Below are 18,196 nucleotides of genomic sequence, written 5' to 3' on the forward strand. Positions count from 1 at the left end.
AAAATGAGTACTGATAGAGAGGCCTAATGTTAATTAATTTTATTACAATTAGATATGACAATTGAAAAGTTTAACACTTAAGTATATTGTTTTTTAAAACTGTGGGATAATTGCATGGTTTTGGGGGGAAAAGAGAAATTTTGAAATACTGACCTATCATCATCTAAATACTATACTATTTCATAAGAGTAGCATAATGCAGTTTTCAATATCTTGATATCAAATTGCCCAGTGTTTCCTCTGATATCTTAGTTTCTCTAAGTAATGTCATAGGAGTTGAAATCTACTAAGGTCAGAGTATATCTCAATGACATTAAATTGAGATATTATCTCTATTTAGTCATCGTCTATGTTCCTTCTTTTCTTCCAGTCAAATAAAATGAAAATATTAACTTTAGGACACATGATATCTTTAGAACTTCAGAAAGACAGCACTATTATCAGGAAGTGTTGCTACATTTTGGCTCACCCCCATATAATAAAAGAATAAAGAAGACTAACTGATATTTCATACACCATACATGTAGCATATAAAAATATCATTTAAAAAGTATCAATTTTATTAGTACCTTTTACAGAAGTACTATACTTCGAAAATGTCTCTGGCACTGGGGGATAGGGGTAATATCCTCCAATAACAGTATTCTTCATTTCCCCAGAATCAGTCTTTGTTTTAATCCGGTGAATAAAACTTTTTACTTTGGTATCATTGGCATATGGCTGGCCTCTATGACCTATTTGAAAGAAGGGTAAAGAGAAAAATAAGGGGGGAGTGTAAACCAACTTACTGTAATAAACTGAATGGACTTTTTTTGTATAAATACAGTTTAATATTAAAACAGTTTCTTATATCACCAAGAAAACAAGTCATGTTCACTGATTCTCTATGTAGAGGATAATTGTACTCAATATGCATACTAGAGTTTTAATGGACTAAACTGTAGCTGTCTACAGGATACTAAAAAGCCATATGAAAAAGAAACTAATAACTGGGATTTTTCTAACTATCCAAATGGTTGGCATTTTCTTTAAAATTGATTTTTAAATCATGTATTATCTTGAATATATTGCATCATGTATGAACTAAATTGCCTATAAGTATAGCTCAACATTTTTTAAAATTAAATTTTATTTGGGTGACATTGATTTCAGAGAGAGGAAAGGAGAGGTAGAGATAGAAACATCAATGATAAGAGAGAATCATCGATTAGCTGCCTCCTGCACGCTCCCTTCTAGAGATTGAACCTGCAACACAGGCATGTGCCCAGACCAGGAATCTAACAGTGACCTCCTGGTTCATGAGTCGATGTACAACCATTGAGCCATACTGGCCAGGCAGTAAAGCACAATGTTTAAATTCATTTTCTTAAAGCACACTTAAAAGTGCTATTTACATCTGATGTTATTAGTATTTATAAAATGAGGTGTTGACAAAGATGTGTGTTACACACTTCCTAGAACTCTTGACAAATTTCCTAATCACCAATATGGTAGCATTCTAGTAAACACACCATTCCACAGTACTCCCTCACTACTCTGGAACCTTTTATCTTTATTGTTTTGACCCCATTATCAAAGGGAACAGAGAAAAATAATGTACTTATAGACAAGTAGTGTGACTCTTCTTGCTATGTAAGTAAATTGTGAGATCCTGAGGCCATAATTTGATGCACATTTTTGTTTTACTCAGTATTTTAAAATATTGCTAATTGAATCCATATTGTGATGGAGGGCCTAACAGTTCTCAATCTATCAAATAATTTATGATTATCTACCTTATAGCAAATAAGAATTAAAGTTAGCCAAAGGATATAAACACAATTCTCCAGTGAGTCACAAAAGCATTGCTTCAATCATAAATAATCTAGAAGAAATATATTTCATAGGCTAAGTATTCTTTTAAAACGTTCTTATAGAGATAAAGAAGATGAAAATAGAACTATCTTGTGGTTGAATGTTGTCATGTAAAAGTTAATTTAATGAAGAGAAAATATATTACATTTCCAGTAGAGCATATACAAAGACATTGCTCACCGATAATAAATATTTGACTCTCATTTGTAGTGGTGAGGTAAAGCAGTTTAGGTACTTGATTGTTATTTCTGACAACTTTCAACTGTGTACACATGAAATATGTCACTGTAGAAAATGAAAACACTTATGAAAGAACTTCTGCATTTCAAAGAGGACATACCAAGATCAGGATTTAACACAGTGCTTCTCAAAAGTTAATAAATATAGAAATCACCTAGGACAATTATTAAAATGCAAATTAAGATCCAGTAGTTTTAGGGTAGGATATGAGATTCCCATTTCTAATGAGTTCCTAGGTGATACTAGTGCTGCCAATCCCTTGACCACACTTGAAGCAACAAGGATTAACACTTACCTTTTCCTTTAGATAAGGGACTTAACACTTACTTTTCCTTTAGAATATACAACAGCTGCACCTAACTGAAGTCACTACTTGCTGCACAGTTGAAGAGTGCAAGAGTCTTTCTAATGGGGCACACAATACAATGTGAACAATTATTTCCTAAAGAGAAAAAAGGCTTAGTTTCTCCAAGATGTTTTCACTGATTAATTCAATTTAACATTGATTCCTAAAGTACTCTGACTCCTTCCACCAGATAAGGCTATACAGTATTAATTTCAATTTGCTTAGGAAAAATAGTTTATATATGTTGACCTTAAGTAGACTTTAAGCCTCAATGACAAGGCTTGTTGCCTATTATTTTTGTTCACCTTGCTAACAAACTTGATAGGCTAAAAAGAATAACTGAAAATAAGATTATGTCTTCAGACTTGAATTACTTTCAAGAGCTATCAATTATTTTTAAATATCTATCAGTTTATTTGGGAAAATTTCATTAATCCAACAGTTTTTAAAAATTTTAACTCCTTACATGGCAAAACAGTTATAGTCTTGCAAACCAGGAAATAAAGAAATAAATGTAAATACTTCTAATCTCACAATAACAGTAAGTTCTCACTTGAGAATAAATATTTTCCTAGAGCATGATATATAAATTCATTTTCTTCATCTTATATTTACTAGATCTTTATTTTATAGCAATAAAAATAAAGAAAATCTGTTCAAATGACTAAGAATAGTTCTCTTAATATGTATTGTGTTTCTTTTATTTCAAAAAACTGTACAAATATGTGAGTATTCATGGTTAAAGATGTTGATAGAGTAGCATTAACAAAATATCTTATTCTAATTTCATGGCTGTTAAAAATCAGACATCGCCAAATTTTCTCAGTGAGTAGAGCATCGACCTGTGAATCCAAGGTCATGGGTCCCAGGTTCGATTCCGGTCAAGGGCATGTACCTGGTGCGGGCACATCCCCAGTGGGAGATGTGCAGAGCAGCCTGTCGATGTTTCTCTCTCATCGATGTTTCTAGCTCTCTATCTCTCTCCCTTCCTCTCTGTAAAAATCAATAAAATATATATTAAAAAAAAAAATAAATCAGACATGGCTTGTTTTTCTCAGTGGTTAGAGCATCGGCCTGTGAATCCAAGGGTCATGGGTTTGATTCCTGGCCGAGGGCATGTACCTCGGCTGCATGTTCACCCTGGCCATCTCTCTCACGTTGATATTTTTTTTCACTCCCTCCCTTACCCTCTCTTTGAAAAATCAATGGAAAAAATATCCTCGGGTATAGATTAAAAAATAATCATACATTCATATCTAACACTTAATAGCTGTTTGACATCCAGGAGATTACTTAACCCACTGGACCTTTGTTTCCTTACCTATAAATTTGTAAAAAAACACCAACTCTTTAAAAGGTAACTGGGAGTACAAAATGAGATAACATCTATGAGCATTTGATACATAGTAAACATTCAATATTAGTTTCCCTTAGTTCTTCACTTTCTTAAAAATTAAAACAGGTCCCCTACTACCAACTAATTTGGGTATTACTACAGAAGACCCTTAGTCATGTTCCCCTTCATAGGCCTAAAACCCCCTTAATACTCACCATTCATTAAGTGATTTTTCCCCCTTCATTTTTGGTCAAAAGATGAAAATAAATTGTAATTGTTGTCAATTGCTATATTAGAGAAAATCTCACCAAAGTCCATACAAACCTTTATATATATATATATTCTCACAAGAAATAGAACATGCATGCTTGGCAACATTTCTGTGAAAAAGCATTTTGTAAAACTTGTGTCAGTTTGTTGTTTAAAGTGACTACAAAGAGAAACCTGTTAATAAAACTCATCTAACATGAGGTAATAGAATTGTTACCAGAGGTCATTGCTACCAATCATTTATGCCTTTGGAGAAGTTATATAGCCCCGCTCACCTTGGAAGACCAGGCCTTTGTTTTTGCTAAAGCTGTCTTTCTGCCCTCTCCCCCAGTAGTTGGGGTAAGGTTTGGTTATAGTAAGTTGTACTTAAAAAAATAATCTCACAAATAGAGGGTGGAATATAATGAGATAATATCTGCATAGTGTATAATACTGTTTTGCAATAGAGAATAAAGAGGTAGCAGAACAGCTCTGTACAAGGTCTCCAAGTCTCCTGACCTATAATTTCTACCATGTTGCTGATTTTATTTTTATTATTTTAAACGTATTTTTAAATGATTTCAGAGAGAAAGGTAGAGGGAGAGGGAGAGGGAGAGGGAGAGAGAGGTAGAAAGATCAATGAGAGAGAATCATCTATCAGTTGCTTCCTGCATGTGCCACACTGGGGATCACGCCCTCAACTGGGGTATGTGCCCTGAGCGGGAATCAAACCATGACCTCGACCTCCAGGTTCACAGGTCGACGCTCAACCAATGAGCCACGCCAGCTGGGAATGTTGCTGATTTAAAAAAAATTGCATGTAGCCAAGACTGAGAGTTTCCCTAATGTAACAAATATTTAACAATCGGTATTTAATTCATATAATCAATCATTTAGAAAATAGTAAAATAGCACATCATATCTAAAATAGCTTGATACTACAAAATCAAAGAAGGAAAAATTCACTGAAGTTGTTAAAAAGTATTATGTATACTTTTTTCTTATAATAGATATAAAAACTAACTTGTTATATAAAATGTATAATAGGGTACTTCTAAAATGTTTTCAAATAAATAAAATTAGTGAGGAAAAAACACCTATATATCTAAATGAATGCAAGGGGAAAAGGTCAATGACAAAGTAAGTAAAATATTAACCAGCTGTTATAACACCACCAACCTAATACTAATTTAATACTCAAATGGAATCATACTTATCATTGTCAAATCTAATTACACAGCCTGCCAATCTCCTACCAATTAATTCAACATTAGGAAAGTCTTCATTGTCTTTCCAAGTATATACAAAGGAAATTGACTACCTATGTTTTAGTTTCACTGAATCTCATGCTTTTATGTCTGAAATGCTAACAATGAGAATAAGAGCACCTATTTTCTGAAAAACTAGTTCAATCCCAAATTAATTCTGAATAAAAAACCAGAAGGTGGTTAACACATAATACCAAATATAATATTAATATAGAAAAAATTAAACATGATATCAGATAGCTTGAATTTGCTAACTCAGTATCATGACCCTCTATAATTAAGTTTAACATTTTTAAAGTTAATGCTCCCACTTGAAAAAATAAAAAGATAAAGATATTGGAACTGAGTACTTGGGCAAATATTTTCAAAGATTTCTGGCTGAGATGTAGAAAACAGTTTCACAATGAATGGTTGTTCTGAAGTCCCGTCAGCAATGTGAATCCAGCGATATGACCAAAAATCTTCACCGTATTCTATATAGATATAATATTAGAATAAATGAAGGTAACTGATTATGCACATATAAACACAGAACTATTCACTAAAATCCTTTTTATTACTTGCAATTTCAAAAGCTTACCTTTCTTTTTTAACCGCTGGACCCTTCCTACAAAAACTAAAACGCCAACAACATCACAGATTTGCTTTTCTGGTATATCATCCAGTTCTGACCTAAAAAAACAAATAGTTAAATAAATATTGTATCTTTAAACAGTGAAAAAGTATTTTAGAACTATGGTTGTGTAAATGTACATTTACATAATTAATATAGCAAAATTTCGGGTAGATTTTGAGCAAATTATAATATTTTATTTCAGTGACTAACATTGAAAATTATTTAAGACTAGGGGCCCAGTGCATGAATTTGTGCACCTTGAAAGGAACTGTGGACCACAAGGCTGCAGTAGGCACAGGGGCCGGTCTTGGTCCATTCTCCATACCCCTGCCCATCCCCTCCTGCTGCGGCCCCTAGTCCCCTGTCTGCCAGCAGCCCAGATCTGGCAGCCTCTGCTCCCACGCACTGATGGTGCTGGCCCCGCTTGCATCTGCTGACAGTACGGGGTGATTGGGATGGGCGCCAGTAGTGGGTGCAAGCGGGGCTGGCACCATCAGCAGGTGTGAGTGGCGGCTGCTGCCCTGATCATCCCTCAGGAGCAGGAGGAGGTGGAGAAGTCCTCAGGGGTGATCAGGGCCGGTAGTTGCTGCTGGCACCTCATGATGGTGCCAAGTGATCAGGACTGGCGCTGGGAACTAGAAGTGGATGTGAGCGCTGGCTCCAGTGCCGGCTGTGGGTGCAAGCAGGGCCGGCCCTGGCAGTGGGTGCGAGTGTGGCTGGCACCGGTGACAGGTGCGAGCGCTGGGCAGGACTGTGGCGCAAGGGAGCAAAGAGTTTGCAGTAACCACCAGAGGCTTGCCCCAATGACCAGAGGCTTGCCCCAATGACAGCAACTGGCGCCCCGCCTTGGTCCTTGGTCTGGTCACCACCCCCGCGCCCCCCCCCCCCCCCCCCCGTTCACCAACTCCACCATCCCATCGCGGCCAATACCCGCCATGTTCTGCACACGCCCCCCTGGTGGTCAGTGCACATCACAGCAACTGGTTGTTCGGTTGTTCCACTGTTTGGTCTATTTGCATATTAGCCTTTTATTATATAGGATATTTTATTTTTTTATTTTTATTTAAAAATATATTTTATTGATTTTTTACAGAGAGGAAGGGAGAGGGATAGAGAGTTAGAAACATCCATGAGAGAGAAACATCAATCAGCTGCTTCCTGCACACCCCCTACTGGAGATGTGCCCGCAACCAAGGTACATGCCCTTGACCAGAATCGAACCTGGGACTATTCAGTCCACAGGCCGACGCTCTAGCCACTGAGCAAAACTGACCTATAAAATATTTTATAAGAAATTATTTTACCTTGTGATAAAGCGATGATTTAACTTTGGCAATCTCCATTCTGGTTTCACCTGCCCTTCTGGAATGATATTTATATTAGTTGGAGGATCTCGAAGGTTCAGGCAGACCTCTGAAAAACAAATATATCATTTTAATATTATAGTTAATGCACATAAAATAATATACATGTGTACAAATTGCATAGGAAAAAAATAGACTGAATACTTTTGAGCCCAATACTAAACTTAAGAACAAGGCCATTATCAAAAGCTTTCTTTACCTACTGCTACATTGTCACATCCACTTATCTCCCCACCAAAAGTTAAACATACCTTAAATTTTATGTTTTATCATCAACTTAATTTTAAAAAAAGGATATTTAATCACTTATGTGTTTTTGTCCAAACAAAATACCGTTTGGATTTCTTTGTTTTTGAACTCTAATGGATGGAATCATATAATATACAGTACTCTAGGGCTACTTTTTTCCTTTAACATTATGGTCCCAAAATTTATTCATGCAGTTGCACATAGCAGTTTTTTTCTTATAGTCATTGCTGAATAATGCTCCTGGATGTTGGCATACTTTAATTTTATTTAACCATTATCATGTTGACAAAATCTAGATTATTTCCAGTTTTTGCTTCTATAAAGAGGGCCATGATGAACTTTTTGTACATATCTCCCTGTGTACACAAGCAAGAGTTTTCTAATGTATTATACTTAGGAGGGAAATCCAGAATTGTAAAATATGCAAATATCTCCCTTGGCAGGATAATTCTAAACTATTTTAAATTAAAGAACTTTTTATAGTTTCATCAACAGTGGATAAGATTTCCCATTGATCCACATCCTCTCCAAATTTTGGTATCATCAAGTTTCTTATTATTTGTCAGTCTAGTGACACAAAATGGTAATTTGTTGGGGTCTTATTTTATAGTTCCCATATTACTAATTATTTTGAAAAACATTCTATAAACTTATGGTTCATTCAGGCATGTCCTTCTATTGTTAATCATCTGAGGTTTTCCAAAATAAACATATATTTAAGGAAACAATGAATAAAGGTTACATTGTCTGAACATTCTCTGAGTAATTAAGCTTAACGGATTAGCTAGGAAATTTAGAATATATAGAAATACAGGTCCAGTATAAAACTATTATAAGCAAAACAATACTTATTCCTTTTGATTGATGTAATTCACAATTTTGAAAAATGGAAATGCAAGAAAATATCATATCCAACTCTTAAAGCAATCACTTAATATATTAATTCTAATGCTCCCAAAATATTTAGGGTGATGCAAAGATGTCATAACTTTGATTTTTATACTAATTAGAAAGAGCCCTTTCAAAATTGCAGCAATTGGCAACATTTGAATATTGGCTATAGGTTAGATAACAGTATTGTATTAATTTTAAATTTTCTGATTTTCATAACTGTATTGTAATTATGTACTAGAGTGTTCTTGTTCTTAGGAAATACATACTGAAAGATTAATGATACGTTTAAAGGTAAAGAGGTATGAATAATGGCTGCCACTTACTCTAAAATGGTTTAGATGACAAAATTAGGATATATATATATATATATATATATATAGAGAGAGAGAGAGAGAGAGAGAGAGAGAGAGAAAGAGAGAGAGAGAGAGAGAGAGAGAGAGAGAGAGAGAATGATAAAGGCAAGGTAAATGTTAACAATGGTTCAATCTGTGTAAAGGGTATATAGAATCTTTTATACTATTCTTCTAATTTTTATGTAAGTTTGAAATTATTTCAAAAAAGCCCTTTTGAATAGTAGCTCATAGTAACAAAAATTACATTCAAGTCATTAACTTAATATTATAATGAAAAATAAAAGATAATAAAAATAAGTAATCCCAAGTGGAGCTTGTTAATAAACAATGAATTGCTCAGATAATTTTTCTTAATAAATGCAATAATAAATAAATATACCCATTAAGTGACTGATTGGAAATTTTATCGATACAGGAATTTAAAGGTTTGTCAGGTTCTAACAGCTTTAGTAATTTTTAAGAGTCTTTGGCTGATATGGTACTTTGCAGATTTATAAAAAAAATATATAGTCATAAAAGAAACAAAATGCATTGAATACTTAACCCATAGTAGAAATTAGTTTGATCTGTGGATCCACAGGGAGAGGCTGCAGCCTGAATGGAAAACTCTTTTTAACAGAATAATCTTGAAGCAGAAGAACTGAGCCAACCCGCAAACATTTATACCACTCAGGACACAGGGCATTCCACATGATCACTGATACAGTTCCTGAACTGTCAGCAACTTCCAAAAAGGTCTGAAAAGATGAGTAAAAGCACACACATATTTGTTACTTTTATCTACAGGCTGTTAAAATTTTAAGACTGAGGAAGTAAAACTGTAGGGGAATGACTAAATAATTTATGATATATGAAAGAATCTATAACTATGAAAAGTCATAATGAAGAAATTTTAGTGATATTAGAAAATACTTAAGAAAATGTTGACTAATATAAAATTTTATGTGCTATATAATTGCCAGTTTGTAAGTTAATTTAATACGAAATGACATAGTCATATGAAGTATAAGACATGCATGCATACATATACAAATAAATATGAAATATATTATACACATGATATCATAGATATGTGCATATATAGAATATATGTGTGTGGATATATGATATATACATACAAAAAGGAATAAAACACATTATAATGCAAACAGTGATTCTGGTATGATTTGGGGTGATATTATTTATCAGTCTTACTTATATAGATTTCTACATTTTCCAAATTCTTTAAAAGAATACACAACTTTTATTTTAAAAGTTGAATGAAACACCCAAAATAATTTTTGATAACAGTGAATATAAAGTAAAATATTAAGTAAAAAAGGACAGAAATCAAGAAAGTATTCTCATCAGCGTTATATGGCACAGACAGTCAAGATAGCAGAAACGTGTCAGATGGATTTGACAATTAGGTTTCTAGTGAGTGACCAGTTGAAGGAAAATGCCAAACTAATTGTGTTGAGAAGTAAATGAGAGGCAAGTAAGTGAAAACATCTAGTGTAGATTACTTCTTCAAGGAGCTTCCCTGAAGAGGAGAGAGTGAATAGAGGAATCTGAGGTTAAAGGATAAATATTTTCCTTTTTCTTTTTAACTTTCCTATTTTATTTTATTTTTTTAATTGTTTTATTGCTTAAAGTATCACAAAGAGCATCACATATGTCTCCCTCTTTTCCTGCCCTTAACAATCTATTTTCCTTTTTTAAAATGGGAGACTAAAGTATATTTATATTCTGGTATGGAAAGCACAGTAGAGAGGAAAAGGTTGAAGATATATAAAAAGGTGTGAAGGAGACCGGCTGGATCAAGGAATTAAAGGTTGTCAATACAAAAAGAATTTATTTTTATAAGAAATTACATTAGAAAAATACCTTCAAATAAACATCTATGTACATTTTAAAAATTATTAAATTTAAGTTAAAATGTTATTTAAACATACATTATTCTAATATGGAGTCAGTTCTGTAAGTTATAACCTATACCTGTTAAATTAACATGTACTCGCTTATCTTATTTATACCTGGTATGGCTCAATCATCTTTTTATCGGGTTTTCCATAGTATCTTAGTCTTGATTTATACATGATTCTCACAAGCAAAGCAGGATAATTCGTCCTCTTAGTCCAGCTCATTTCAAGGTGAGCAAGAGAAATTATTTTGGTATCTAGAATACAAAAAAGAAAAAAATCCTCCTTAATATCTCGTGGTAATTTCAAAATTATATTTTATTGGTTAAAATATCAGATATAAGTGAACAAAAAGAACGCAACCATAGCAAAATGGTACCATACAAAGAGAATGTAAAACAAAAAAGTATCTTTGAAAAGTTCTTAGGCTTATATTTTATAATTATCAAGAGAAATGATTATTTTTTAAATATATTTTTATTGATTTCAGAGAGGAAGGGAGAGGGAGAGAGATAGAAACATGGATGATGAGAGAGAATCATTGATTGGCTGCCTCTTGCACGCCCCTTACTGGGGATTGAGCCCACAACCCGGGCATGTACCCTTGACCTGAATTGAACCCTGAACACTTCAGTCCACAGCCAACGCTCTATCCACTAAGCCAAACCAGCTAGGGCCAAATATTTAAACAAGCAATTTCACTTTAGGAATCCATCCATTCAACAGAAATAATTAAACACAGTGAGCACATATGTATATATCTTAATGATGTTCAGCCTTGGATCTAAAATTGAAAAAAAAACACACCACACCAACTTCCTAAAATTAAAAATTACTCATTACATGGGAATCCTATATATGTCATAGATTGTGTGTATATATCATATATCCACATATTATATAGAACAGCCGAATGACCTTCCGGACGTTCAGCTGGGGTCGCAAGGGCCAGCCAAGGCAACCGGGGCTGCAAGGGCTGAGCCCCTTGCACGAATTTCATGCATGGGGGTTCTAGTGATTATATAAATCATCATACATCCATAACACGGAAGAGTGTATGAAGATGTCATTAAAAATGTTTAAGATAAGTGGAAATTGCAAATCATGTGACACCAAATAATTATTTTTTTGTAAAATTACACACCAAATGGCGGACAATTTGGAGTTTTGAGAAGAAAGCTGAAGGCATAGAAGGAGGTAAAAGGGGCCTTTCATTCCACCCCAACATTTTATTAAAAATTTCAAACATATAGCAATCCTGAAAGAACACCAATATACCTACTTCTAGATTTTCTCATCAAAATTTTACTGTATGTGGGTCTTAAATTTTTAATACAATGTACTTTTTTAAACCTTTGGATTTTTAGCACATGGACATTGCCTTTTGTAATAAAAATATGGTTTCAATAATGAACATATATTACTTTCATAATCAGAAAAGTGAAATCCAATTTTTGCAAATTATTATTGCCTAAATTCTTCTAGAGTACCATTTTTCATTTATAGATTAAATTCTAAAAATAAAAATGATCAACCCCTATAATAGTAATGCACCACTGAGATAAAAAATCGTTCCATTAGTTCATCTCTGAAACTACTATCTTGCCTTTAAAACTTAAGTTATTTAAATAACCATTGGCTACCCATTTCTGTAACATTCCCCCCCCCCTTACAACTGAATATCACTTGAACTGCATATTTTTGAAGCAGTTATCTTTTCACTTTCAAGTTTGTTGCTGTTACACATCATAGTAAGATTAACTATGGTCTAGTATTATGAGCCCAATGTAAAAAAAACAACACAAAAACTAAAACAAAATCCCAAACACCTGAAAAACAGTAATGTAGAAATTATCGTCTTTCTCCCTCTAACACTTTTGCTTGTATTTTTTCCATTTTTATTTCTTCCCCATTCCATACATGTACATGCCCATAATATAATCATTCCCTTTACTTCATTGTTTTAAGATAAAACATATTTTAGAGCTGTTGCTGATGACCAGCTGACATTTTCAAGTTAACTTCCTATCTCTGACCCAGAAGAATTGAACTCAGATCAGCATTACCCGTGGTCATAAGAAAAATAAACATGAGAATTTCAAGTCTTTCCACAAAATCACAAGTTCAAAAAGCAATTATTTACATAACTGCTACACTCAAAGACATAAAATGGCATTTCATTAATGTAAATTATTAAGGAATAAATCATAGAACATTCTTTTTTGAATGAAGGTCAAAACACACAAAACCACAAATATTTACAACTTTTTATTTCTAATTCAAATTAATAGACACTCTAACCAACACAGTACTATTTCCACAACTGGAATGGTAATGACGTTAAGATCAATTCCACTGGTCAAACGTACAATGATCACTTAGGACTACTGACTGCAACACCCCTAAGTTTGACAGATCAGTTTAAGATGTAATTTTTAAAAATTAAGATTATTCAGACACTTTCTGAACAGCCACTTATACAATCAAAGCAAGACAAGGGCTGTGCAAATTTCATTAAGCGAGCGTCTCCCTGTCACTGAGGAAAAACTGTCTAGCACTTCCAATAAACAATACCAAGACATTCCCACTTCCTTTCCCATTAACATAAGCACCCCAAAACTATTTTTACACCCCATCCCGTGGTTTCCTCCAATTACTTACTGTTGAAATTGTATTCCTCAGGTTGCTTGTTCGTTAACCAGATATCTCCATATGGGTCTTCGTTATTCCACAGGGCCAGGTAATGACTCTTCCCGCCTCTTAAGGGTCTTTCCGGTATTTCCTGGTGCGCACTATTTCTGAAGGGAGTTGCTAAAGAAATGGTGTCCAAGGTCTCCTCCTTACAGTCGATGTTATCAATGCACAGGATTCCCTGGCCTAACCTTTTCTCGTTGTAAAGACACGAGACTCTGAAAATTCTCATTTTGATGCCAGGTCTCAGGATATTTTTAGACACCAGGAAGTTCAGTCTGGGATGGAGGCAGCATTTCTCCTGGTACACCCCGTCTGAGATGGTCACATCATAGCCGTAACGGGACGGTTTGGGAAGTATGTCTCCCGGCTCGTCTTCTAACAGGTACCGTTGGACGGCCAGCACAGCGACAGGAGCTACCTCCGAGGGGGTGACCCACTGGAGAGGCGAGTCTCTTACTTGCTCAAGAACTGTTTGGATCCAGGACCTCGGCCCTAGGGCACCGGCTTTAGGCCTCACTCCTCCCGGGACCCAAGGCCCATTTACCTCAGAATCCTGCCGGACCATCCCAGCATGTGAGGCGCCTGCCTGAGGCTGGTCTAACTCACCAGGCATGGTGAGGAAATTGCGTACACTCTTCATTCCCAAAACCTAATTTGCCCCGTCCAAAGCTGAGAGACTAAGAAGAAGCGCAAGCGCGTGCGAGCGAGAGTACGAAGAACACTACTCTGTCTCCTCAGACTGGCCAAAGCTCCCGCTCAGTCACTATCTGCGCGCGCACACGTCAGCTCTTTAGCCCCGCCCCTTGGTAGGCGCGCTCTCAACTTAGAGGTCAGGTTACTAGGCTTCGCACGCACGCGTGGTTACGTCGCGGGACCTCCGACCCCTGGTGGCCGCGTTACCTGCGGACTACCAGGAAAAGCATTGGTTGCCATGGTTGCCAAAGTTTAACAAGAAGGAGGGGGAGGAGCACTCAGTGACTCTTCAAGAAAGGATGGACCCCAGACGCAATGTAAAAGAGAAGGTGACTGGAAGTGGGGTGCAAGTAATCATTTCTCATTGTTTTCGGGGGTTTGGCCTTGGACCAGGAACAGAAAGTAAATTAGAGTTGGTTAATATACATAAATGTGATAACATGGGTTTCCTGTAGTATGATTGAAACCAGATAATATATCCACAGCCTTCAGGACAATTTCTAACACAAAAAGTCCATAAATGTTAGTTACGATTGCTATTATCATTAGTATAATTGTAGAGTGCAGGCGGATGAATTAGTGATTAAGTGCAAATGAAGACAGAAAATTAAAAAGCTGCCAAGTGGGGAGGAGGGGCAGGGAGAGATTAACCAAATAATTTATATGCCATGGACACAGATAATACTGCAGTGAAAGCTTGTGGGGGGAGGAGGTGAGACGGGGTGAAGGGGGTAAAAAGGAGGAAAATGGGGACATCTGTAATACTTTCAACAATAAACATAAATTTAAAAATGTATTTATGTTTTAAACAATACCTGGCTTAACGTACAGCTAGGATATAGAATTTCAGAAACTATCTCTAAACTACAAAGAATATATAGACAGTCCTCGGGTTACGTTGGACTCAACATACGTCGTTTTGTGGTTATGTTGCCATCTCCCATTTATTTATAAAAAAATAAAGTTCCGTCATTTTGACATATGTACATATGTGCTTTATGTTTTTTATTATTTATTTACCACAAGTAAAGGTCAGGAATTGTTATCTTTCTTTTCTTTTTTTTTTTATTGTTTCACTTTATTACTGCTGTGTATGTGCTCCATGTGAGTGACGTAGGTGCTTATGTAGGTGGGTTTTGACTTACAGCAAACATTGCGTTATGTTGCGCCATAGGAATGGATCTCTGACCTAACCTGAGGACCTACCATATATGGAATGAATGTAAAGTGAGAAAGCTGGTAATAGCCAGAATTGAAAATAAAACATGTTATATGTACCCAGATGTATTAGTATACAAAGAATGTAGTAATTGCCTTAAGAATTCATTTCGAAGATGGCTATAGGCTTCTTTTAATTATATTAGTCTCCCTTTGCTTCTATTTCATCATTATTTATTTACTACTATAGGCCCAGTGCACGAAATTTGTGCATGGGTAGGGTCCCTAGGCCTGGCTGGTGATCATGGCCAATCGGGGCCTTCTGGCTTTCAGCAGGGCCTCCCTTCCTTGGCTGGTAGCTTCCGGCCAGGGTCTGTCTTCTTTCTGTGCTGCCCCGTGGTGATCAGCGCACATCATAGTGAACAATAGAATTCCCGGTCTCCTGGTTGAACTCCCGTGGGGACACTTTGCATATTCGCCTATTATATAGATAGATTTATGAAGTCCCTACTATGAGGCGGGCACTATTCTAAGGAGATGGGGATAACAGTACTCATGCTCCTTTAGTCAAGCTTTTTCTCATTGCTTGGGATGGGAGAATATGCCATTATTTATATTTAATGAATTCATTCATTGTACACATATTTCTTGAGTATCTGCTCTGGGCCAGGTACAGTCTTGCTATGAAGACCAAAACACATAAGGGGAAAGGAAGTGGATGAGGCATGAATTAATATTTTATATAGAGCATGATTAGGGTAGGGCTCTAGATATTAAGAAATTGAACAGAACAGAGACCTATAGGAAGTGAGTATATAGATATTATAGGAAAGGATGCTTGAATCACAGGGAACAGTAAAAGCAGATTTTATGAGACAGGAAAATACTTGATATTTTTAAGGAAATGAAAAAGTCAGAGGAGGGGTAAGGGGACAATGGTAGGAGATGAAGTCAGAAAAGTAGCCAGGTTCTGTAGGCTTTCCTCTGATTTGAGAAGAGTGACATATTACAGCTTGAGTCCCACTTCTTTCATGAAGCCTCCCATACCAATTCATTCTAGAATGACCTTTGTTTTTTTTGAATTTTTTAAAATTAAATTTGTTGGAGTGACATTGGTTAATAAAATTATATAGGTTACAAATGTACATTTCTATAACACTTCAACTGTATAGTGCAGTGATGGCGAACCTTTTAAGCTCGGCGTGCCAGCATTTTGAAAAACTCTAACTTAACTCTGGTGCCATGTCACATATAGATTTTTTTTTGATATTTGCAACCATAGTAAAACAAAGATTTACATTTTTGATATTTATTTTATATATTTAAATGCCACTTAACAAAGAAAAATCAACCAAAAAAAAATGAGTTCGTGTGTCACCTCTGACATGCGTGTCATAGGTTTGCCATCACTGGTCTAGGTCCTCTGCCTATTTCTTAATTAGATTTTTTTTTTGGTGTCATTGTTGTTGATTTGTATAAGTTCTTCATATATTTTGGATATTAACCCCTTATCAGAGGTTTTGCTTACAAATATCTTTGCCCATTTGGTGGTTTGCCTTTTTGTTTTGTCAACAGTTTATTTTGCTGCATAGAAGCTTTTTAGTTTGAAATAGCTTTATTCAATTATTTTTATGTTTACTTCTCTTGCCTTTGAGGTCAAATTAATAAAATCCTGTCTGAGACCAAGATCCATAAATTTAGTACCTATGTTTTATTCTATGTATTTTATTGCTTCTGGTCTTAATTTGAGTCTTTGATCTATTTTGAGTTAATTTTTATGTAGGGTGATAAAGATCAGTCTAGTTTCATTCTTTTGCATGATAAAGGTCAGTCTATTTTCATTCTTTTGCATATGGCTTTTAAATTTTCCCAGCACCATTTATTGAAGAGGCTTTCCTTTTCCAATTGTATATTTTTGCCTCCTTTGTTGAAAATTATTTGCCCATATGCAAGTGGGTTTATTTCTGGCCTCTCAATTCTGTTCCATTAGTCTATGAGTCTGTTTTTCCTGCCAATACCATGCTGTTTTCATTATTGTTGCTTTGAAGTATAATTTGAATTATAATGACCTTTCTTTTATTTTTATCACCTTGTATATATCACACATTTAACTGTTATCACCTAATATCTTGTAATAAAAAAACAACAACTTCTAATGTATGTAGCTTGTCTTTCTAACTCAGGGTTTCTCAATCTGGACACTCTTGACATTTTGGGCCAGAAAATTATTTGTTGTGGTCATATCTTGTGTACTGGAGGATGTTTAGCAGTATTCCTGGCCTCTGCCCACCAGATGCTTGTGGCACCACCCCCACCCCTCAGTTGTGACATCCCAAAATATCTCCAGACATTGACAAATCTCCCCTGTGGGTAAAAATTGCCCTTGTTTAAGAACCAGTAATTTAGCTAGCTGTAAGCATTTTGAGAGCAGAAACTGATTTATTATTTACTAGAGGCCCAGTGCATGAATTTGTGCACATTGAAACGAAATTAGAAGAAATATTTTAATATCGTTATTTGCCCTTTCTCTATAATAGAAGTGTCAACCAAATTCACAATCAACAATGACAGATGGAAACACATGCATGCTATTGGCGCCAAAAAGAGCTTTATATATAAAAGCCTAAGTGACCGTTTGAGTGCACACTGACCAACAGGAGCTGCCCCCTGGTGTTCAGTGTGCTCCTACAGCGGGAGTGTCACTCAGCTGACCAACGGGTGCCAGATGTAGGGCTCATGGCTGGCTGCCACAACCCAGAGACCGTAGCAGAGCAGCAGCGAGCCTACTGAGCAGCAGCAGTGGGGCCAGGATGACCAGGAGCAGCAGGCAGGAATGGCAGGCAGCATTGGACTGCCAGTTTCAGCCCAGAAAAGGGGACCAACATGGCCAAGTTCACAGAGAATTAAGTGATATAGCATCAGAACTACTGATTACTAAGCCAAAGTTCTTTTTATGAGATGAAGTTGGACAGAGCCTGGAT

General features: G+C 35.7%; 1 protein-coding gene across 1 annotated transcript in view; it reads right to left on the reverse strand.

Annotated features, from left to right (window-relative positions):
- The window catches only part of CUNHXorf57 (chromosome unknown CXorf57 homolog), a 54,252-nt gene extending 40,275 nt beyond the window's left edge, over positions 1–13,977 (reverse strand). Inside the window, exons 1-8 of the mRNA XM_006082343.3 lie at positions 13,332–13,977; positions 10,785–10,927; positions 9,314–9,506; positions 7,214–7,322; positions 5,874–5,965; positions 5,644–5,766; positions 2,035–2,139; positions 570–734 (exon numbers count right to left, since the gene is read on the reverse strand). Coding sequence (XP_006082405.2) covers positions 570–734; positions 2,035–2,139; positions 5,644–5,766; positions 5,874–5,965; positions 7,214–7,322; positions 9,314–9,506; positions 10,785–10,927; positions 13,332–13,977 — 1,576 coding nt within the window. The remainder of the gene's footprint in view (positions 1–569; positions 735–2,034; positions 2,140–5,643; positions 5,767–5,873; positions 5,966–7,213; positions 7,323–9,313; positions 9,507–10,784; positions 10,928–13,331) is intronic.
- Between the last annotated feature and the right edge of the window lie 4,219 nt (positions 13,978–18,196).

Source organism: Myotis lucifugus, unplaced genomic scaffold, assembly GCF_000147115.1.
Source record: "Myotis lucifugus unplaced genomic scaffold, Myoluc2.0 scaffold_2, whole genome shotgun sequence".
Lineage (NCBI taxonomy): Eukaryota > Metazoa > Chordata > Mammalia > Chiroptera > Vespertilionidae > Myotis > Myotis lucifugus.